General features: G+C 45.5%; 1 protein-coding gene across 1 annotated transcript in view; it reads right to left on the reverse strand.

Annotated features, from left to right (window-relative positions):
* Positions 1-637: 637 nt before the first annotated feature.
* The window catches only part of LOC143986845 (uncharacterized), a 237,704-nt gene continuing 214,930 nt past the window's right edge, over positions 638-23,411 (reverse strand). Inside the window, exon 19 of the mRNA XM_077485254.1 lies at positions 638-2,499. Coding sequence (XP_077341380.1) covers positions 839-2,499 — 1,661 coding nt within the window. The 3' untranslated portion in view covers positions 638-838. The remainder of the gene's footprint in view (positions 2,500-23,411) is intronic.

Consider the following 23,411-nt stretch of genomic DNA (forward strand, 5'->3'; position numbering starts at 1 on the left):
GCACATAAATGGGTGGATGGGTGCTTCTTCCCTCTGAGTGGATGTTCCTGAACGTCCTTCAGAAGGAGCGGGATCACGCAGAAGTGCGATCCTGTCACGGTGCATCTTGGATCGGCAGGAGGGCTCTATCATTGGCCCTCCTGATCACGCGATGACTGTGTCCAATCACAGCCATAATGTTATGTAAATAGAGAGCCGGTTGCTAGGCGATCTGCTCTCCTTCTCATCTCACGGAGCTTGCCAGTGATGAGAAAGAAAGTGGATCTCTGCAGATGGCCATTGGTAAGTGAGTGAGCTGTTTTCACAGCTTTTTACACACTGATCCCTGGCTGAGTGACCCCACACAGAAAAAACACCTATCCCATATATGTCCCAGTAAAATCAACTGTCCTATCATCTGCGCACATCTGTCCATGATCATCTGCGCACATCTGATCACAGAGATCACACAAACCTATTATCATAAACTTATCAGGATTTTTTTTTTTACCACAGACTTGTAGCAGAATACATTCTGGCTTAAATTTATGATGAAATTTGATTATATTGGATTTCTTTTAAAAAAGAAAAGACATTTTTAGCTCTTTTTTCACGATCATAAACAAAAAAAACAAGTGGTGAATAAATACTACAAAAAGAAAGAAATTATAAAAATTTAATTTGGGTACAGTGTAGCATGACCACACAATTCTCATTCAGAGTGCGAGAGCACGGAAAGCTGAAAATTGGTCTGGGAAGGAAGGGGGTGAAAGTGCCCAGTGTTATGGGGGTCTGATTTCCCAGTACACTATTTTCACACTCAGGACAGGAATATGTAAACCCATGAAAAACATTTCCCTCATTCAGGGAAGGAATGTGGCGTCTCCCCTTTGTGAGATCTTTGATGTCTAACAAGTTCTGATTTCCATGAAAAACATTTCCCACACTCAGAACAAAAATATGGCTTCTCCCCTGTGTGAATCCTCTGATGCCTGTAAAGTATGGATTTTGCCGAAAAACATTTACCACACTCAAGGCAGGAATATGGCTTCTGCCCCGTGTGTGATCTTTGATGTATAACAAAGTCTGAGTTCCGTATATAACATTTCCTGCACTTTGGACACGAATATGGCTTTTCCCCTGTGTGAGACCTTTGATGTCTAACAAGGTCTGATTTCTGTGAAAAAGTTTTCCCACACTCAGGACAGAAATAAGGCTTCTCCCCTGTGTGAATCATCTGATGTCTGTAAAGTCTGGAATTGTCCAAAAAACATTTCCCGCATTCAGGGCAGGCAAAAAGCTTCTCCCCTCTGTGAGATCTCTGATGTAGAGCAAGTCCTGATTTCCGTGAAAAACTTTTCCCACACTCAGGACAGGAATACGGCTTCTCCCCTGTGTGAATCATCTGATGTCTGTAAAGATTGGACTTCTCTGAAAAACATTTACCGCACTCAGAGCACGGATATGGCTTCTCCCCTGTGTGAGATCTTTGATGTATAACAAAGTCTGATTTCCATATATAACATTTTCCGCACTCTGGGCAGGAATACGGCTTCTCCTCTCTGTGAGATTTTTGATGTCTAACAAGGTCTGATCTCTGTGAAAAACATTTCCCACACTCAGGGCAGGAATACGGTTTCTCCCCGCTGTGAAATCTTTGATGTCTAGCAAGGTCGGATTTGTGTAAAAAACATTTCCCACACTCAGGGCAGGAACACGGTTTCTCCCCAGTGTGAGATCTTTGATGCATAACAAGTCCTGATTTCCATGCAAAACATTTCCCGCACTCAGGGCAGGAAAATGGCTTCTTGCCTGTATGAGATCTTTGATGTATTAGTAGTTCTGATATCTGTGAAAAGCATTTTCCACACTCAGGATAAGAACACACTTTCTCCTCTGTGTGAGACCTCCGATGTTTTTGAAGATGAGAGACCTGTGAAAAACATTTTTCACACTCAGGACAGGAATATGGTTTCTCCCCTGTGTGAATCCTCTGATGTCTGTTAAGATTGGACTTGTCTGAAAAACTTTTACCACATTCAGAGCAAAGATACGGCTTCTCCCCCGTGTGAGATCTTTGATGTATAAGGAAGTCTGATTTGCGTAGAAAACGTTTCCCACACTTGGGGCAGGAATACGGCTTCTCTCCTCCGTGAGATTTTTGATGTCCAACAAGGTCGGATTTCTGTGAAAAACATTTCCCACACTCAGAACAGGAATGAAGCTTCCCACCTGTGTGAGATCTCTGATGTACAGTAAGACTTAATTCAAAGCTAAAATTTTCCCCACATTCAGGACAGGCAAATTTCTCCTCCCCCTGAATTCCGGCACCATCCCTCACAGTACGAGGTTGCTCAGAGTCAGAGGGATTTGATGGTCTCTCCACACTGTGAAGTCCTCCATCCATAGCTGAGCTCATTGTCTTTTCTCCTGCACAATCTCTTATAATGTCCTCATCTTCCATTTTATAACTTGGAGATAAAGTGAGATTTTCTGTAGAGGGTTTCTCAATCGCATGTCCTGGAAAATATAAAAACACAATCAATAGAGACAATAAGGTTAGTTCACTTAAATCAACATCCCATGTGGATCAGGTAGATCTGAGTGACCAGATGCTCTCTGTGGATGTCCCAACCAGCTGTGACTTCCCCTCTTCAGTAAAAACGGCCTTTGTTCCTCCTCCGAGATCACTTCTACATTTACACATCCTTGTCAGAAGAGCGGGAACCAATGGGGACTCTAATTTCTTCATTATCAGAGATCACATGACCCAGTGCTCTTCACACAACCCACACGCCTAGGCACTGGGTCATGTGATCTCTGATAGTGAAGAAATTCAAAGTTTAGACTTGCAGACCTTTTAGCATAGAACATGTGATGATAGGCCTAGGCTTCTGGTGACAAGCAGCACTGGAGACGTATTTTCTGGTGCAAATATAAGTGTTTCCGTTTTCTATGTTCCTTCTTGCATTTCTAAATTTTCTAAAAGCTAAAATAATAGGGACTGCTACTGTAACTAGGATCAAAACAAAACCTCATACTGCCAGCTGAACCCCAAAATCGACATAAATAGGGTTGAGAATGTGAATGAGTAGGTTATCTGTCCCACTTATTCGTAATTTTTATGTGCTATATTGAACTGCATCGGTTATTATTGTTTGGTGTATGCCAACATCTAGTGGTGGTTTAGGGCCACTAGAACTTGTTTACCAATATTATTTGGTGTCTGCTTCTGTCCTCCCCTTCTAGTTAGTTCAGTCTTAGCTAGACCCACCCAGTTTCTTTCATGATCCCTCAGTTGTTAGTATTAAATCTAGTATTAGCAACAATGGGGCTTAGCAAACTCCTTGTCTTCTTACACTTCAAAAGGCTGAAAACATATCCTCTGTGCTGCAATTAGATAAAGTAAAATTGCACTGGATTCAACTTCCGTGTCTTATTAACAGCCTAAGGTCCGTCCCACGTACATATACTGTGGCAGGGCGGCCCTTTATCGCAAAATCACGTACCTGTACGTGATTTCTTTCTTTCGGGTCTGGGGCGTGTGCATGCCGCCGGCGACCCACTCCCGTTGTGATTAGACACAGTGGGAGCCGGGACCTGTTGATCATTCCCGAGGCAGACAGAATGCCAATCTGCCTATGTAAACAAGGTAGATTGCCGTTCTGTGACAGGAGAAGACAGAGATCTTGTGTTTCTTTTTTTTTTTAAATCAGAGAAAAGTTTTTATTGTACATGAAAATATAGATTACAAACATTCAAGTATAGACTGCATAGGCAATCTTTAGATATTCAGAAATACGTTTTACTGTAAAGGATGAACTTATTACAGAGATTCTACACTTTCCAAACAGTGGTAAGGACAATAAGAAACAAAACCTCATGTAAACAGAACACATAACGTTAAAGAAAATAAAAAGGGTTTTTACTCCAAGTCAAAACTCTTTCAGTGCCCGCATCCCGTCCCTATAAGGTATACATCCTAAGTCTGCCCATTGTCTTCTCCACACTCCGTACAGCCATACATGGCACACTCAAGTTTGGAGTAGCCTGGTAAGTATGAGCTGAGAGGGAGCTACTACGGGTGTATACAACCATTCTTGCCATATGTTTTGAAATTTCCGAGGGGCATTTCTGTGAAGGTACATATTTTTTTCCCATATCAGAATATGATTTACCTGTTGTATCCATTGCCTACAGGTAGGAGTATGTGGATACAGCCAGTATCTCACTATCAGCTTCCAAGCTAAGTACAGCAGCCTGAGGAGCGCTATATGAGTGGATGGACGGTAGAGCTCCTCCATCAGTCCACCCAACAGACACGTAACTGGGTTGAAGTCAAATTGAACTTGATATATATTATTTATCATTTGGATTACATCTTGCCAATATCTCACCAGTTTAGGGCATTGCCATAGCATATGGATTAGAGTGCCTTGATGTGCTTGGCGCTTCGGGCATATGGGAGAATCTCGTCTGCCCCACTTATGTAATTGAACCGGTGTACGGTATGCACAATGAAGGATGAACAGGTGAGATAGTTTGTGTGCTGCTGACACTGTCACCAGTGGGCCATTCACCAAGATCTGTTCCCATGTATCTCCATCCAAGGGGCCCACATCCATCTCCCACTTCTCTCTACAAATCTGGGGCTTAAATATATGACAACAACAGAGCAAATATCCTAGATACAATCCCCTTCTTACCAGGAGGTGGAGAAAATATCCTGCAGGAATGTAGAATCTTCGACCTGTAACCTAGATGTCCTACTCTGCACCCTGAGGGCATGACGCAGTTGCATGTACACATAGTATCTATTGCGGAGCAAGGGGAATTCTATACACAGTGGGTCAAAGGGTTTCACTTCTTGCCCCACAAAAAGTTGTGATAAGTATTTAACTCCGGCAGTTATCAAGGTGGAATGATTTCCAAGTTTAGCCAGCTCTCTGTAGGACCATATAGGTGTACATGGGAGAAAACCACTTAGCCCTTGTACACACGGTCGGACATTTCGACAACCAAATCCGTCGGATTCTGTCCGTCGGATTCCATCCGTCGGATCTTGTCCGAAACTGTTGCATACACACGGTCGGACAAAGTTGTGGAAAAATCCGATCTTTCAGAACGTGATGACGTAATTTCGTTACGATGGGACTATGTTCAGGCTAGTAGCCAATAGCTTTGATGTATGAATTTGATCTGAGCATGCGTGGCACTTTGTCCGATCGGAATTCTCTACACATTCTCTCTCTACACATGATCGGAGTATGTCCTATCGGACCAGTTGGTCGGAAAATATTTCCAACATGTTGTAAAATTTGGTCTGATGGATATTCCGACAGAAACAGTCCGATGCATACCACACACAGTCGGATTATCCGACAACACAGTCCGATAGGACACATTCCGACGGATTCTCCGACCGTGTGTACAAGGGCTAAGACCCAACCTGCGCTTTAGTTCTGTCCATAGTTTTAACAACAACTGTACTGTGGGGCAGTGGGAAGGTAATTCCTGCAGGCCCATTTCCAGATGAAACAAGGTCGAGAACTCCACTAAGGATTGTATCAGTAAGATTCTCGAGGGGTCTGTCACCATAGGGAGGTCCCAGCCAGTCAAATGATGCACTTTTGCTTGAATTTTTGCAGGGTGGGTTTAAGGTTCAACGCTATATAGTCTCCAACCTCCCATATCACAGTAATCCCCAAATACTTAAATGAAGTAACCCCATCTACCTGTGAAGCTATTTGATGGAGAGGGCCAGGTAATGGATCCAATGGCAATAGCAAAGACTTATGCTAGTTAAAGGCAAAGTCTGAATACCGGCCAAATAGTTCAATAAGTCGCATCACAGCTGCAAGTGACCCCATGGTATCTCCGAGGTATATCAGGGTGTTGTCAGCATAGAGGGGGAGTTTGTCTACCACCCCCCCTCTATGGAAGCCCACCACCTTAGGGGAGGCTCTCACCATGGCTGCCAGATGTTCCAGCGCCAGAAAGAAGAGCAAGGAGGACAGCAGGCATCCCTGCCTGGTACCTCTGTGTGATGGGAAAGCCTTGGATAGCACCCCGTTAATGCGGATTCGTGAGCTGGGAGCCATATATAGCAATTGAATCCAGGCAAGAAAGGTTTTGTCAACTTTAAATTTGTGCAGAACCGCCCATAGGTATCTCCACTCAACACTGTCAAAAGCTTTGGTAACGTCAAGTGAGAACACTGCCCTATTGCCTGGGTTATCTACCGACAACTGTAGGTTTAGAAATAGCCATCTAACATCCAATGCCATTGACCGAGCAGGAATGAAGCCTGACTGATAAAGGTGTATCAGCCCAGGCACCACCTTTGCCAAGCACGTGGCTAGGAATCTGGCCAAGAGTTTGATGTCCGTCTTTATAAGTGAGATCGGTCTGTAAGAATCGGGAAGCAAGGGGTCCTTACCCGCCTTGGGCAGCACCACTATGACGGCCTCTCTCATAGAAGCCAGTAGTGCACCCCTGCGAACTGCATCATTCAGAGTTGTCAAAAGCATAGGTAAAAGGGATTCACTATAGCGTTTATACATCTCCGCGGGTAGTCGGTCGGTCCCCCGAGACTTACTGTTAGTCATAGTGGCAATGGCCTCAGTTAGTTCTTCAGTGGTGATGGGTTCATTGAGCAGTTTACCACCCTTCGCAGACAGTGTCGGCAAAGTACACTGATCCAAGAAGTGTACAAGCTCGTTCTCTGGGGGAGTAGCCTTGGATTCATATAGTTCCCTAAAATAAGTACTGAAAACAGTAAGAGTTGACTTACATCCTGTACCGTAGCCCCTGCCGGGTTCCGGATGGCTTCTATGTGCGTTGTTCCCTGCTGTGCCAGAGAAATCACCGCCAGCAAGTAGCCAGTGTTTTCCCCTTCCTCAAAATATTTCTGCTGTGTGAAAAATTTCTTGTTTTCAGCTGTGGCGAGGGTGACCTGTCGGTGCAATGCCTGTGCCGCAAACCATACTCTCTCGGAAGCAGGTGAGGGATTCATAATATAGTGTTCCGCTTTTTGTGCCTCGCTGAGCACCAACTTTCCCCATTCCCTGGTAGCTGTCTTAATGTTAGAAATCTGTCGGATTATAAGGCCTCGTATGTGCACCCTAAGACTGTCCCAGACCACTCCCTGTTTGGCACAGCCCCTATTATAGTGAAGAAAGGTTTGAATCTCCGCAGGCAGTGAGTCTGCTGTCAGAAAGAGAGTAAACCAAAAAGGTATTGACTTTCCATAATTTAGTACCAGCGGCTCCCACAATAGAGATCTGTACTCTCATCAGTGAATATTCCTTGGAAAGTTTTCAACCAGGTGCACCATAGATAATGCCAGAGGGTAACTCAAGCACAGGTCTATGCGTGATAAACCCCTATGTGAAGCAGAATAACAAGAATAACATTTCCTGTCTGGGTGTCTATTCCTCCAGACATCACACAACCCTAGTTCCAAGACCAATACGGCAATTGGGGTGGGGCCCTTGAACAACAAAAGGGGGAAAAAATTAAGAAAATCATCCTTGAATAAAGGGAACAAAAACAGTGAGTCCTTGCAAGACAGGTATGTATGGGGGCCCCAACATCTCTGTGAAACCAGGAATCCAAAGGAACTTGCACTTCCACTAACAGTGGTTATAACTTAAACAAATTAACACAAATTCCTTACCGCCTTATAGGATCCAAGGCCTGCAGTGTAAGCATGGAAGATATCCACAATCATAAAGCATCTCATCCTGATGTGGAATGGTTTCAATTCAGGCCGCCGCCATCCTTCTCAGAGTAGGTTCCACACGATCCAACCAGTCAGCATCAGTATTCGGGTTATCGAAAAAGTGGGTTTTGTTGTTGGCTGCTACCCTCAGCCTGGCCGGGTAGAGCATGGCGTAGGTAACATAAAAGTGTTGCAGTTGTTTGACGTCTGTAAACTTAGCCCTGTGGCATTGTAATACTGCTGAGAAATCAGCATAAAAAGAGATCCGAGTATTATCCATTTTCATTGCTTCTCCTTTGGTCTTAGCCAGGTGCAGGATAGCGTCTTTGTCTTTAAAGTTCAGTCATTTAGGGGGCGTGGCCTGGCTGGCGATGGAGTGAGACGCGTGTGAGCTGAGCTCCGTACCTTCCGACATCCTTACCGACTATCCTGCAAGCCCGCAAGCCTACCTGTGTAGCCATACCGTGCCAGTCGGTCTCCGGAGGGTGCGCGGATATGTCCCCGCCGAAAAGAAGCGCGACAGCGGCCGCGGCGCTTGATAAATATCGGAGGCAGGAACGGGACCACGAGGACCAACATGGCGGCCCGGCCGCCTCACGAGCGGAGCCTGCTGCGACGGAGACGGCGAAGGTGTTAGAGGCAATCTCCTCGTGCCAGTCTGCCCTTACCTGCAAGATCGAGGAAGTCAAGGTAGACATCTCCTTGATCCGCCAAGATCTCTCTAAATTGCGGGACAGGGTCACGGAGACGGAGACCAGGATTGGCCAGGCCGAGGATGTCCTGTTCCCGCTACAGAATGCTCAGGAAGAGATCCAGCGGAGATTGCAGCAATTGGCCCAGAAACAGGACGATTTAGAAAACAGGGCCCGTCGGTCCAACTTAAGGTTCGTGGGCCTGCCGGAGGGCTCAGAGGGCGCAGACCCGGCTACGTTTCTGGAGAATCTCCTTATTAAGTCCTACGGGAGGGAGGCCTTTTCTGCCTCGTTTGTAGTGGAGAGGGCGCACAGGATGCCGGCGCGCTCTCCGCCTGATGGTGCCCCACCGCGTACTTTCATCGCAAAGCTTCTAAATTACCGGGACCGAGACACCATCCTACGACTCACCCGGGAGCGGGGGAACATCCCCTTCCAGAATGGTCACATTTCAGTCTTTCCAGACTTCCAGAGGCGGCGTTCCCGGTTTGTGGAGATTAAGAGACGCCTCCGGGCCCATAATGTGAAGTATGCAATGCTTTTTCCAGCTAGGCTTCGTGTGGTGGGGGAAGATCGTGCACACTTTTTTGAAGATCCGGCGGAGGCGGTGGCCTGGCTGGATCAGAGGGATGCGGCCCGTAACCGACCTCCGCGGGACTGAACGCTCTGTGAGCCTGTGAGTACATACTTTCTTTGTGGCTTACCTCTTGTGTCCCCTGCCGTCCTGGCTGATGGGGTGTCACGGACTGGGCCCTGCTGCTGCGGAGCTATTAATGGCTTATCTGGACACGGGTGGTCCCCCTTCCTTTGTTTGCCCCTGTTCCGCCGGTGGTTGTGAGGAGGACTTGTGTGGAGTCTTCATTCATTTATTTTACTTTATTTTGTTATCTGCTCCCCCTTGGACTGTTTCCCCACACTGCCTCCTCTGCCACATGGAGGCCACCTGTATGTGACTGTCAGTTCCATCGCCGGTAGCTGGACTTTCCTGACTGTTACCTGGATCAGCATTTGGTTTGCAGCTCCTCGGAACTCCTATGTTTGGGCACCGGCCATGGTCTCCCCTTCTCTTATCCTTCCCCTTCTGTATCTCCTTTTCCTTTGCTGTTTCCCCCTCCGCTCTTTTTCCTTTTCCCCTCCTTCCCGGCCTACCTCGGCCATCTTCTTTTTGGGGGTTTTGCAACTTGTCTCTCCCCCTCTCCCTACCCTTTCTCTCCTTCTCTGCCCTTCACCTCCTCTTCTTTTCCCTGCCTCTCTCTTTTCTCTTTTAGCCCCCATCGGGGCCGAGGTTATGTGGTATTGGGTTTATTATCTATATAATGTCTGGTAGGCACTATGTTCATATACTAACATGGGGGGGGGGGGACTGGGTCGGTGCCGGTCTTTTTCTGAGACCCTGGGGACATGGGTTTGGTTCTTACACCTTTAGGACTACAAAGTTTACATTTTTGATGTTGGACTTCTATGGGCATTTCATGGCGGTGGTACGGAGGGTGCGGCTCGGCTGGTTCTTCAGCCGCTGGTTGTTGTGCCAGAGGGCGGTGGGTAGGCGCTTTGCTCCATCGCTGGGACTACACCCAGCGGATTTTTCGCCCCCATAGTTTACCGGGGTTGAACCTGGTTGAGTTTCGTTCAGGGATGTATGCTCCGGCTTGGTTGGGGGGGCCGAGAGCTGGGAGGGGGGGGTTGGGTTGTTTTAGTTTTAAATTTGGTTGCAGGTTTTCTTTGTGCGGTGGGGATTCCACTATGTGTTTCACTACAGGCAATGTACATTTACCAGATTTGTTTAGTATGCTTTTCTATTCTGTCTATGACCATTTTGTGTTGGGGAGAGTCACTGCTTTGGGGATTGTCCGCCTCCATCCTTTCGCAACATTTACGAGATATTTCTCGCGGGTGAGTTAAAGTTTCTGTCCTGGAATGTCAGGGGAATGCGTGACAAATTAAAACGCACGGCAGTGTTCGACCGCCTTAAATTATACAGGGCTAATATTATAGTATTGGTGGAAACGCATGTTACCGGACAATTGCAGTTGGCGTTGAAACGCCCCTGGATTGGCTGGGCATATCATGCCTCCTATACCCCTTACTCCCGGGGGGTCGCTGTCCTGGTGACTAAATCTACCCAGTTTGAATTGATTTCATTGCGGACTGATCCCCAGGGCAGGTACTTATTTATGCATTGTGTGTTGTATGGGGCTCAATACCTAGTGTTGGCATGCTATGTTCCCCCGCCATATAACTCTACCGTTATTAACGAGGGGCTCTCCTACATGGCCATGCACCCCACTACCCCTGCCATTTGGCTTTGGGATTTTAACATTGTCCTGGACCGGGAATTGGATAGGATGCGTCTGACTGAGGGGGATCGTGCCCATGGTGAAACCAGATTGGGACGTACCCTGCGGGAGTTCTCCCTTATAGACCCATGGCGCCACCGGTACCCAGGGAGGCGAGAGTACTCGTGTTTCTCGGCTGCCCACTCCTCTATGTCCCGCATTGATTATATTTTGGTTGCCAGAAGCCTTCTGCCCAGACTGTTAGACGCCGGGTACTGCGCCCGATCGCTTTCGGACCACGCTCCTTGCTGGGCTACATTTGAGATGGCGGGTCAGGCGGGTCCGAGGCGATGGAGGCTACACCCCTTTTGGCTGTCGAGGTTGGGCGAATGCGAGGACATAGAGGAGGAATGGCGGTTCTATTTTGACACCAATCGGGACTCGGCCAGGATAGATAACGTATGGGAGGCCTTCAAGCTGCATGTCCGTTCCACTCTTTCGCGACGGATAGGCCGGTTGAAGAAAGCTTCCCTGACCCAATTGACGCAAGCTACAGAGGCACTGGATGCGGTTACAGCCGACTTCAGTGCACACCCTACTCAGGCTAAGGCGCAGTCGCTTAGGCATCACACCCGTGCGTTGGAGCACCTACAATACGAGCACGCTAGGCGAAAGCTCTTCTTCACTAGGCAACGTGTATTCGAGCAGGGGGAGCGGGCGGGGCGGCTTCTGGCCTATCTGGCGCACCAGGACTCTAGACCTCCGGTGGTTGTTTCCTTAACGGATCACCGGGGGGTGGTGGTATCTGATCCGCCGGTGGTGGCGGAGATGTTCCGGGAGTTTTATATGACGACCTATGCTTCCCAGGTGGCTACTCCGAGATCAGAGACCAGGACCTATCTGGAGGATATTCCTCTCCCTAGATTGTCACCAACACAGGTTGCGGATATGGACGCCCCCCTAACTAGTGATGAGGTCGCACTGGCGATCTCGTCCCTGGCTTCCGCTAAGGCCCCCGGACAGGATGGTATACCCTTAGATTTTTATGCCCAATATTCCAATGTACTGGTTCCGGAGCTGTTGAGATTGTACAAGCATATGTTTGAATCAGAAACGATTCCCGAGACGTTACGGCAGGCCACTATTGTGGTACTACCTAAGCCGGGCAAAGACCCCCTCCTTCCTGAGTCTTACCGCCCCATATCTCTACTTCAAACCGATATTAAAGTATTAGCGAAAATTTTGGCCATCAGACTAAATACGATTATATTGTCTCTTGTGCACCCTGACCAAACAGGCTTCATGCCGGGGAAAAATACGGCTATGAATATTCGGCGTGTATACATGAATGTGCAGGCGAGGCATGGCTCGGTGGGGTCGAGGGCGGTAGTGTCTTTGGACGCTGCCAAGGCCTTCGACTCCATTGAATGGGGTTATCTCTGGGAGTGCCTGGGACGGTTTGGATTTGGCCCCAACTTTATAAAATGGGTTACCTTGCTTTATTTTCGACCGATGGCTAGGGTCGCGGTCAATGGCTGGGTATCGGACCCCTTCCCTGTGGGGCGAGGCACGCGTCAGGGGTGCCCGCTCTCCCCCCTTTTATATGCCCTAGCGGCGGAACCCCTGGCGGCCAAACTCCGGCATCATCCGGGGATAGTTGGCCTCCGCAGTGGTGCCCTGGTGGAATCCGTGAGTATGTACGCGGACGATACCCTTTTGTTCCTCGAAGACGAGGGTCCTTCGTTACGGAGTGCGCTGGAGGTGGTGGGGGAATTTGGCAGGCACTCGGGCCTGACCATAAATTGGTCCAAGTCCCAAGTTTTACCCTTGGATGTGTCGGTGCCGGACCGCTGTGCTGCCTCCCTTCCGCTCGCCAGGGTCTCCCTAATTAAGTACCTGGGGATTTATGTCACTAGAGAACCGCGGGAGTATTTATTACTTAATGTCGAACCCCTCTTTTTATTTCTTAAAACACGTACCCAGGCCTGGTCCCGTCTCCCTCTTGGGGTGATGGGCAGGGTTAATTTGACCAAAATGATTCTACTCCCTAAGATTCTTTACGCGCTCTGGCATTCCCCGGTCCTGATCCCTCTCCGCTACTTCAAAACGATTGATAAAATATTGAATACGTTTATTTGGGGCTCCTCTAGGCACAAACTGGCGTGGGCCACGCTTAAGAACCCGTCGAACTCGGGAGGTGTGGCACTCCCGGACTTTCGGAGTTACTATTTGGCGGCTCAGCTGTCGCATTTCTATCACCTGCATAGATTGGATGGGACCAGATACCAGACATTGGTGGGTGGCGGAGAGGGTTTACACACACACACCCCCCTACAGACGCTCTTTCGGGCTGGGAGGGCGGGTGCTGTCCAGGCCCCCATGCTGTCCTACCATAGGAAGATTTGGAGGTCGGCATTGAGTGTTGTTGGAGCTGATTTTTTTCATTCGCACACCCCCCTGTGGTGCAACACTGATTTAAAGGAATTATTAGCAGTCCCAGGGGCCGCACTATGGGCCGCTAGGGGCGTTGTCTTTTTGTACCAAGTTATGTCCCCTCTTGGCGTCCGTGATTTTTCTGCGTTACAGGCGGAATTTGACCTACCCCAATCCATGTATTTCCGGTATTTGCAATTACGACACGCACTCAGAGCCCAATTTACTGACGGCCCCCCTAATGTTCAGACCCTGTCTTTGGTTGACCTGTTGCTTGGTGACACCTCGGCCCAGTTGATTTCCACATTCTACAATTTATTGAGGGCACGAGAGTCGGCTCTGATCTCGGAGAGGGCCAGGCTTAGATGGGAGGAGGATATGGGGCCATTGGAAGGGTCAGACTGGGAGGACTTACTTGAAAATGTTAAACAGGTATCATTGAAAATTCCGGACCGCCTTACACAACTATATGTGATTCATAGGTCATACCTGACCCCTGTCAGGTTGGCAAAATTCCGACCTGACCTTAGTCTGGGGTGCCCTATGTGCTCGTGCATCTCTGGAACCTTTTACCACCTAATGTGGTTATGTCCTAAGATTCAATCCTATTGGATACACATCATTAATTTTCTGCACGACCACATGGGGTCACCTTTGCAACTTGACCCGAAAGTATGTATACTGGGAATGTTCCCGGACGTGGCTATGGATACGTACCTTACTATATTCCTACAGTCTACTTTATTTACCGCTAGAAAGTTGATAGCGAAACATTGGCTGCGTCCTGCTCCCCCTCAGGTCCGGGACTGGATTGTAGACATTAATAATACATTACCGTATATTAAACTGGTGTATAGTCATCGTGGTTGTCCTGCTAAATATAATAAAGTGTGGGATAGATGGTTGAATGCGGTTGAGACCTGCGTCAGCTGATGCGGGGACGCATGGTGCTCCTGTCTTGGGACGGTGGGGGGGGGTGGTCGGGTAGTTCCCCTGTTTGTACTAGTGGGTTGTTTGGATGTTCTCTCCCCACTGCGTTGGGGTTAAAAACACATGCTGTTATTTGTCTACTTTACAAATTGTGTGGTTGCACCCACTAATTTTTTTCTGTAACATTTTTACAAGATTAATAAACCTGCGTTTGTTTAAAAAAAAAAAAAAAAGTTCAGTCATTTAAATAAGAAGGGTCTGGGTGGTTCACCTGGGCGGGGTGGTATTGCTGGGACCCTATGGGCCCGCTACACAGAAAACATCTGCTAGAAAGAATCCATGCCAAATGTTTCTGTCAGTCAGTGCTCGATAAATGCCACAGGGTTCTTCCCCTCATCCCGCTCCGGAATTCCCACAGCCCAGACATTGTTCCTTCTCAGGCTATTTTCCATGTCTTCTAGTTTGGCGGCATGAACAGAGGTCAGGGATTGCACATGGTGCACTGCACGCTGTAGTGGTGCCATATCATCTTAAATTGTGCTCACGCGACCTTCTAAGGCTCTCAACTTCTGCATGTCTTGCCTGACCAAAGTTATTTCCAGTTTCACCCCTTTAATTTCAGATGTCAGGGAGTGTAAGGTGTGATTGCATGAGGTCACTGCTGCAAGGATTTCCCGTAGTGTGGGTTCAGGGTCATCTGAGACCTCCACGTCAGGATCCTGATTAGTAGCTAAAATGGCTGCAGTACTCACAGTGTCACGGTGTCCAACATGGCAGATTCCTCAGGGTCCTCTGGAGCAGCAGGATGCTCTTTAAAGTTTGCTTTAGCAAACAGCCACTGTGCATCCTCCTTAGCTCGAGCAGGCTGCTGGGCACCATCTTGGCTAGCTTGGTCCTGCGCTGCTGTCTGGTCTTTACCCCTTCTGGACATATCACCGGCGTGAGAGACAGGTACCGGAGGAAGGCCACTTGTTTGGTGTACCCTCGGAGATGTGTATGGAGAAGGTACAGCGTTGGGTATGCAGGCAGGCAGGATAGATTGCAGGAGATACGGTAGAGAAATCAGTCAGCGTGTCCTACTCCATGCGCTGAAAGCCACGCCCCAGATCTTGTGTTTCTACTAAGCAGTAACACGGATCTCTGTCTTCTTACAGTACAAGCACCTCCCCCACACAGTTAGAAAGCACTCCTAGGGGCACATTTAACCCTTTGATTGCCCCTGATGTTAACTCTTTCCCTGCCAGTGTCATTAGTACTGATCACTGTATTGGTGTCACTGTCACTATAAGTCACTAATCGCTGCCATAAAAATACTCCATAGTTTGTAAAACATTTGCTCAAACCAATCAACATACGCTTATTGGGATTTTTTTTATAAAAAATATGTAGTAACACCTGAATGTGTAAAAGCCCCTCACCTGACTGCTGTGAGATACAATACATATAAGTATATTCCCCCGATGAAGTCACGTGATGTGACGATACGCATCGGGATTGGAGCAATAGGTAGAACCAGTAGTGACGGAAGTATACAAGCTCGGCGCTCGTGGATTATTACTGGTGTTTTTTAAACCAAAAAGTGAGTGTATCTACAAAATGTCTATGTTTTAATAAATTGACCCAAAGGGATTACGCTATTGGGACTTTTCTTCCATTTTCCAACCTCCCCAAATCGAGCTTACTAGAGGAGAAGGCTATACCACAATCCATTTCTGTAAACATCAAAGAGGGACCCCCTGAGGACTGCTGCATTTGATCCATTTATGCTGTACCCTTACAGCAGAAAGGTGAGGGGCTTATACACATTCAGGAGTCACTACAGAGGATTGGCCTGGCATCAGCCGTTTTTTTTTCCATTCATGGTGGAGGAATATATTCCTCATCTCAATATTGTTTGACTGCCACAGTATTTCTAGGATTGTATTTACACGTTCAAGATACTCTAATCTAGAGTGCGCATTGGACTTTTATTATTCACTTCAGCACTTTAGTATATTTTCACTGTTTTATCATTATGTGATTGGTTCCAAGCTATCACCATCAGTTATGGATGTTTACTGTTTGTAGTAACTATATTTCTTTCACTTTGCACCTTAGCACTGACTTAACACAAGTTTTTGATTGTATATACACCTTGTGTGTTGATTATTGCACTAGCACTTTATTTTTTCTTAGAAGGTTCACAGCGCAACATCACCATTTATTCATTTACCTCTCTATCTGCTAAGGATCAGCTAACCAGGTGTCTGCTGCAGCGTACCCTTAGTTTTAGCCGACCAGCCACCGCAGTTATACTGCATCAGAATGGCACGGGCATGCGAATCGCCGTCATGTTATGTCGGCTCCAAAGGCAGCCACTAGCGCCGCGCCCACTACTCACCCCCGTAGCCGATGCGAGAACCGGGAGCTCTGTGCTTACACACTGAGGGGAGAAGTCACAGATCGTCTCTTCGTAAAAAGTATGAACAGCGATCTGTCATCTCCCCATGTCAGTTAGAACACACACTAGGGAACACAGTTAACCCCTTGATCGCCCCTAGTGTTACCCCTTCATTGGCAGTGACATTTTTACCGTTATCAATACATTTTTATTGCATTGATCGCTGTGTATATATATATATATATATATATATATATATATATATATATATATATATAGAGTCCCAAAAATGTGTCAAAATTTTCCAATGTGTCCGCCATAATGTCGCAGACACGATAAAAATCGCAGATCGCCACCATTACTAGTAAAAAAATAATAATAATAAAAATGGTATAAATCTATCCCCTATTTTGTAGACGCTATAACTTTTGTGCAAACCAATCAATATTCGCTTATTGCGATTTTTTTTTTTTACTCAAAATATGTAGAAGAATACATATCGGCCTAAACTGAGAAAAAAAATTGGGATATTTATTATAGCAAAAACTACAAAATATTGTGTTTTTTTTTCAAAATGTTCGCTCTTTTTTTGTTTATAGCGCAAAAAAAAAAAAATACAGAGATGATCAAATACCACCAAAAGAAAGCTCTATTTGTGGGGAAAAAACGGATGTCAATTTTGTTTGGGTACAACATCGCACGACTGCGCAATTGTCAGTTAAAGCGACGCTGTGCCGTATCGCAAAAAGTGATCTGCTCAGGAAGGGGGTAAAATCTTCTGGGGCTGAAGTGGTTAATTTAACAGAGTGGGAGTTAAATGTTTATTCTACCAAGGATATTGTAGACCATCATCAAGTAGCGGTAGGACAGTGGTGTAGTGGTTAGCACTCTCACCCAGCAACAATAGGGTCACTAGTTCAAATCCCAACCAACACCATCTACCTAGAGTTTGCATGTTCTCCCTGTGCATGCGTGGGTTTACTCCAGTTTCCTCCCACACTCCAAAGACATGCTGGTAGGTTAATCAGATCCCGTCTATAAATTGGCCCTAGTATCTGTGTATGTAAGCGCATCAGGACCCTACAGGGTAAGACCGTGCTATATCAAGATGCAACTTAAGTAAACAAAAGAATGTTCACAGGTACTATTCTAATACTAAAAGGTATTGATCCTAATCAGAAAGTAGGGAATATGGTCTTGATTCACAAGGGATCAAGAGCATAACCATGCTTATCAGTGACTTCAGTTGCAATCAGGTATTAAAAGGCTTAGAAATAACTACATAGTATAGGGAGCTGGGGAAGGGAGGGTGGTACAGAATAACAGGAAGGCCCCTGGACTGAGACCTGAGGCTACCATCTAAAGCAGACCAGATAATTTAAAGTGGAAGTAAACCCATGGATTTAAACAGTTAAAAAAAAAAGCATGCTAACTGCCCATTGGCTGTGCTCTCAGCCAAACTATCAAACCATCCAATGGCTGGTGTCATAACGAATCACATGGGCAGCACCATAGCAGTTTAAGATTAAACAGAGGCAAAGATGGCAGCTTCTTGACTGAAAACGATAGGGGAGTTTACTTCCACTTTAAGATTAAGCAACAGAAAAAGAAAATGAAAGAAGGAAAGTCAAAAGAAAAAAGGAAGAGGAGGGTCTACCCGGGGCTCATTAGGGAACCGCGATATATCAAATCCACAGGTTCCATATTTGATCAAACTTCTAATACACACGACTGGAATTTCAGGCAGCAAAAGAATGATGAGAGCTTTTCACCGGAAAATGCCGTGTGTATGCTCCATCAGAATTTAGCTGGACGAATTCCCGCCAGCAAAAATTTGAGAGCATGTTCTCAATTTTCCAGATGGAAAAACTTTCTATCGGAAATTTCGATCGTGGTTATGCAATTCCGACGCGCAAAAATTCACGCATGCTCAGATTCAACTACGAGATGTAAGCTATTGGCTACTGGGTATTGAACTTCCTTTTTCTAGTCCCGTCGGAATTTGGTGTGACCGTGTGTATGCAAGACAGCTTGAGTGGAATTCCGTCAGGAAAACCATCAGACCTTTTTCCGACCATAATTCCGATCATGTGTACGTGGCATTAGACTTGTTATGAAGTATATGGGTGACCTTATTATTGACCATAAGCCATTAAAGCTTGCTTTTTACATAATCAAAAGGAATTACTGACTGTTTCCAATGTCTAGTAATAGTAATTCTTGCTGCCAAAAATACGAGGGGGTGCTGATAAGTATTGCGCCTTACCCAGAAAAAATTGAACTAGGAAGCTTTAAATTGCAGGGTGTACTGACCAAGGAAGGAATGTCCACACATACAGTATTCTGCTGCACTTTACTGATGGAATTCTGGAAATTGCATAACACAGGGCTCGACAAACCCCGGGCGCCAGATCGCATTGGCGACTAGAATTTGTGATCTGGCGCCTGGGGCAGCACAGCGGGGGTATCCTGTCTCCTTCCACCCCCCCCCTGGCGTGATCGTGTCGGGCCGCGCCGCCGCCGGCCGGTAATTGAGGCCGCGGCTTTGAGGCCTTCTGTGGTCCTATGTTTAGTTCTGTAATCTGGCGCCATCTAGTGGTGGCTGTTGGTATGACAGCCAGCGATGCTAATGAAGCTTTCACTGCTCACCTTTACTTAGAATAAAGAAAAAAAAAAAAATGTGTGTGTGTGTGTGTGTGTGTGTATATATGTGTATATATATATATATATATATATATATATATATATATATATATATATATATATATATATATATATATATATATATACACACATATACATACATACATACATATATATATGTGTTTAGGAGTTCTAACAACCTAGAGAATAAAATGGTGGTCGTTGCAATACTGTCTGTCACACCGTATTTGTGCAGCGGACTTACAAGCGCATTTTCGGGGAAAAAGTCTTATTTTTTTAATAAAATATAACAGTAAAGTTAGCCCAATTTTTTTATATTGTGAAAAATAATGTTACACCGACTAAATTGATACCCAACATGTCACGCTTCAAAATTGCGTCCGCTCATGGAATGGCGACAAACTTTTACCCTTTAAAATCTCCATAGGCGACGTTTAAAAAATTCTACAGGTTGCACGTTTTGGGTTACAGAGGAGGTCTAGGGCTAGAATTATTGCTCTCGCTCTACCGAACGCAGCGATACCTCATGTGTGGTTTGAACACCGCTTTCCTATGCGGGCGCTACGCACGTATGCGTTCGCTTCTGCACGCAAGCTTGGCAGGACAGGGCGCATTTAAAACATTTTTTTTTTTCTTATTTTAACTTTTTATTTTTTCACGGTGCTTTTAAAAAAAAAAAATTGTCACTTTTATTCCTATTACAAGGAATGTAAAAATCCCTTGTAATTGAAAAAAACAGGACAGGTCCTCTTAAATATATGAGATCTGGGGTCAGAGAGACCTCAGATCTCAAATTTACACTAAAATGCAATAAAAAAAAAAAATTGTCATTTGAAAAAAAAAAAAAAAAAAAAAAAAATGTCCCTCTAAGAGCTATGGGCAATGACTTGGAGACAGGTGGGGGGGCCGCGCTATCCTCCCCTCACTCGTCTCCATGTCAGGCCAGGGACAGGTCTGGATTGCCGTTACCGACCCGTCTCCTAACTTTTTTAGCTGGCTCCTAGATTCCAAGCAAATTTGTCAAGCCCTGCCCTAAAGTAATGCTAAACAATATACCTTCTTCACCAAAAATAATCCATGCACATCCATTATTGTGGTATTTTAAACCCAAAAGCAAATATTTCTTGTATTGCAACCTACCATATTTTGGGTGTGGTGATCACATCGATTTTACTTTTTAGACTTTTTCTTCTATTTTCACCAGGTAATCCAGCCAGTAAGTCTGTTGTTTTTCAAAAGAAGCAGCTCTCCAGCAGAATGTAACGGTTTCAGAGATGAGAAAAAAAGATTGAACACCGACAGGGGTGCTTAGAATGATCAACTTTTACTTATTTATGTAGAACCTTTATCCCAAAAGATAAAATCTTTGCTGTAACTGCGTCTAAAGTGTTAGCTGGAGTTTGGCTTCAAATCGTTAGTGTATTTAAATCTGCTAGTACATATAATACCCCCCTCCCTCAGACTAACCATGCTGCTTTCCAAATCATGTGCTCATTTATCCAGAGTGGGAACACTCTAATACAAAGGTGTGTTACTGGCCAGATGACCAGGTGGAAATGGGGGGGAAGTTATGTTGCTACCGACCTTATCTGAAGTTTAGCGGCCTGCAATATATTACATTTTTGGTTTTGGATTGAAAACAGTTTTTTTTTTTTTTTTTTTTGCATTGTTCGCCTTTTTTTTCAGTTATCTTCAAGGCCAATGACATGACTCCCAGTTACTCTCCTACTACAATCCAGGGCTACAGTGGTAGTTGCTGTGCGGCCAGCACGGCTGTCCCGTGACTCTTGGCCTCTCTCCTACTACAATCCACGGCTACAGTGAGCAGTGCGAGCGGCAAGCATGGTGGTCTCGTGACCTCCCGGATGTCAGAAAAAGATCTGTCTTTCCCGCTGTCACCATGGATCGTAGTAGCAGACTGGCCTAAAGATACCTGAAAAAAGGTATTTAGAGGCGTTGATTTAAACAAACCTTTTATACTGAGAGTTATCACCGAATAAAGGAGAGGGGCTGCCAGTGAAAGCGTTTTGTAAGGTAACAGCCACTTTAACCAGTTATACCAAGCAGGTGCTATTGATCATCAATTTCATATGCAGGTTGAAACAGTCATTAACTGAAACAAAAATGGCTGCGTGGGAGAGCTTAAAACTGGATGAGGAGCAGCCCAACTTTGCTGCTAAGGTGTGGTAGTGGAAGACCTATAGAGAAAAAAGAGAGCACTCGCATAGCCACATCTGTAAGGTAGAGGGAAACAAAAAAAAGGGATATTAACTAGGTATCCCTAGGTCGGACTTTAGAGGTATATGAAACTATAATGAGGTATAGAAAAATAACTATTTATTGAATAATTACATAATGTGAATAGAACATTCAAGAATAAAAATCTTATAAAATGATACAAAAAAAATACAGTGAGTCCTTGGGGGTCAACGTGTTTCACCAGTAGGCTTCCTCAGGACACATTCAAGGTTTCAAAGATAACAGAGAGCAGATCTCACTGTCTTGCAGGAGAATGAGCCTCATGTATGGGTTTCCAGATGGCAAGGATATCCACAGATATCATCCAGGAAGGCTTAATTCCAACTGTCTAAATGCCGTTAACTAGACATGACCATATCTGCTAACATAGATAGGTCAAGGATATACAGCAGGTAGTTCCAAAGCAGGTGCAAGGTAGTACCAATAAGAATTGGACAAAATCGGTAGCCAAAAAAGGGGATATTTGGGCCTTAAAGCCAAGGTGCCAAAATGGCTGCCGAATAAGAGGTCCTGTGCCCGGACCAGAAATATGGTCCCTGTGTAGTAACTACCGTAGCGCAAATGGGTCAAGGATATATGGCAGGTAGTTCCAAAGCAGGGGCAAGGTCGTGTTATATGGCTGAACCGGAGTAACTCCATCTTTATAAGTTCGTATAAGATTAACTTGGGTTAACCTGTTAGTTTAAAGTCTGTATTTACAGACGGTAGCAGTTTTCCTATAAAGCATACATATAGGAAAATATAGCTTGCATAAGCAGTTTTATTCTGTATCGTCTAAATAAAGAAATTGTGTCTCAATATGTCTGGGCCACAAGACTCATGACTGACTCATGAAAGCAGATGACAATATTAATGATATGTAATGTACACCTCTGTATTAACCACACCCATGTTCTATGCAATGATTGGCTAATAATGGCGCATATGAATTGTAGACCCGCCCAGAATTAAACCAGACGAGCCCTGAACACCAACTTTGACTCATCTCTTCTTGTGTTCAGCAAAATGCTGTCTCCTTAGTACTGCAGTGCTAAGCAGGTTTCATAAGTGTGGTAATTGCCGTAATTATACCTAGCTGGTCTTTGTCAGGTATATAGAAATGCCATTTTAATCACAACAAGGTAGTACCACTAAAAATAAAACAGAACCGGTAGCCAAAATAAGGGTTATTAGGGCCTTAAAGCTGAGGTGCCTTGATTACTACCGAGCAAGAAATCCTGTGCCCGGACCGATACTATGGTCCCTGTAATTATAGCTGAACGAATAGGTCAGTATCGTATGGCCCCCCTAGGAGACAACCTTTTGCTGGCCACCGGTTTTGTCTAATTCTTATTGTTACTACCTTGCCCCTGCTTCGGAACTATCTGGCTTATATTCTTGACCTATCTATGCTAGCAGATATGGTCATTTTTAGTTAACGGCATTTTAGACTGTTGGAATTAAGCCTTCCTGGATGATATCTGTGGATATCCTTGCTATCTGGATACCCATACATGAGACCCATTCTCCTGCAAGACAGTCCGATCTGCTCTCTTTGTTATCTTTGAAACCTTAAATGAGTCCTGATGAAGCCTAATGGTGAAACGCGTTGATGCACAAGGACTCTTTGTATCATTTTATATGATTTTTATTCTTGAATGCTCTATTCATGTTATGTAATTATTCAAGAAACATTGATTTTTTTTTTTTTTTCTATATTTCATTATTGTTGCATATGCCTTTAAAGTCCGACCTAGAGATACCCAGTTAGTATCCCATTTTGTTGTTGTGGAAGACCGTTTCATGTCACAGGTGATACACCATGGCAAGACTGAGTACAGCAACAAGACGCAAATGAGTTATACTGCATCAGCAAGGTTTTTCCCAGGCAAAGATTTCAAAGTGGACTGGAGTTTTAAGACAGGGCTCGACAAAACCCGGGCGCCAGGTCGCATTGGCGACTAGAATTAGCGACTGGCGCCTGGGGCAGCACAGCTGGGGGTATCCTGTCTCCGTGGACCCCCCCAGCGTGATTGCGTCGGGCCGCGCCGCCGGCGGCCGGTAATTGAGCCCCCGGCTTTGAGGCCTTCTGTGAT

The sequence above is a fragment of the Lithobates pipiens genome, unplaced genomic scaffold (assembly GCF_037356315.1).
Source record: "Lithobates pipiens isolate NorthernLeopardFrog02 unplaced genomic scaffold, aLitPip1_a1.2 Scaffold_18, whole genome shotgun sequence".
NCBI lineage: Eukaryota > Metazoa > Chordata > Amphibia > Anura > Ranidae > Lithobates > Lithobates pipiens.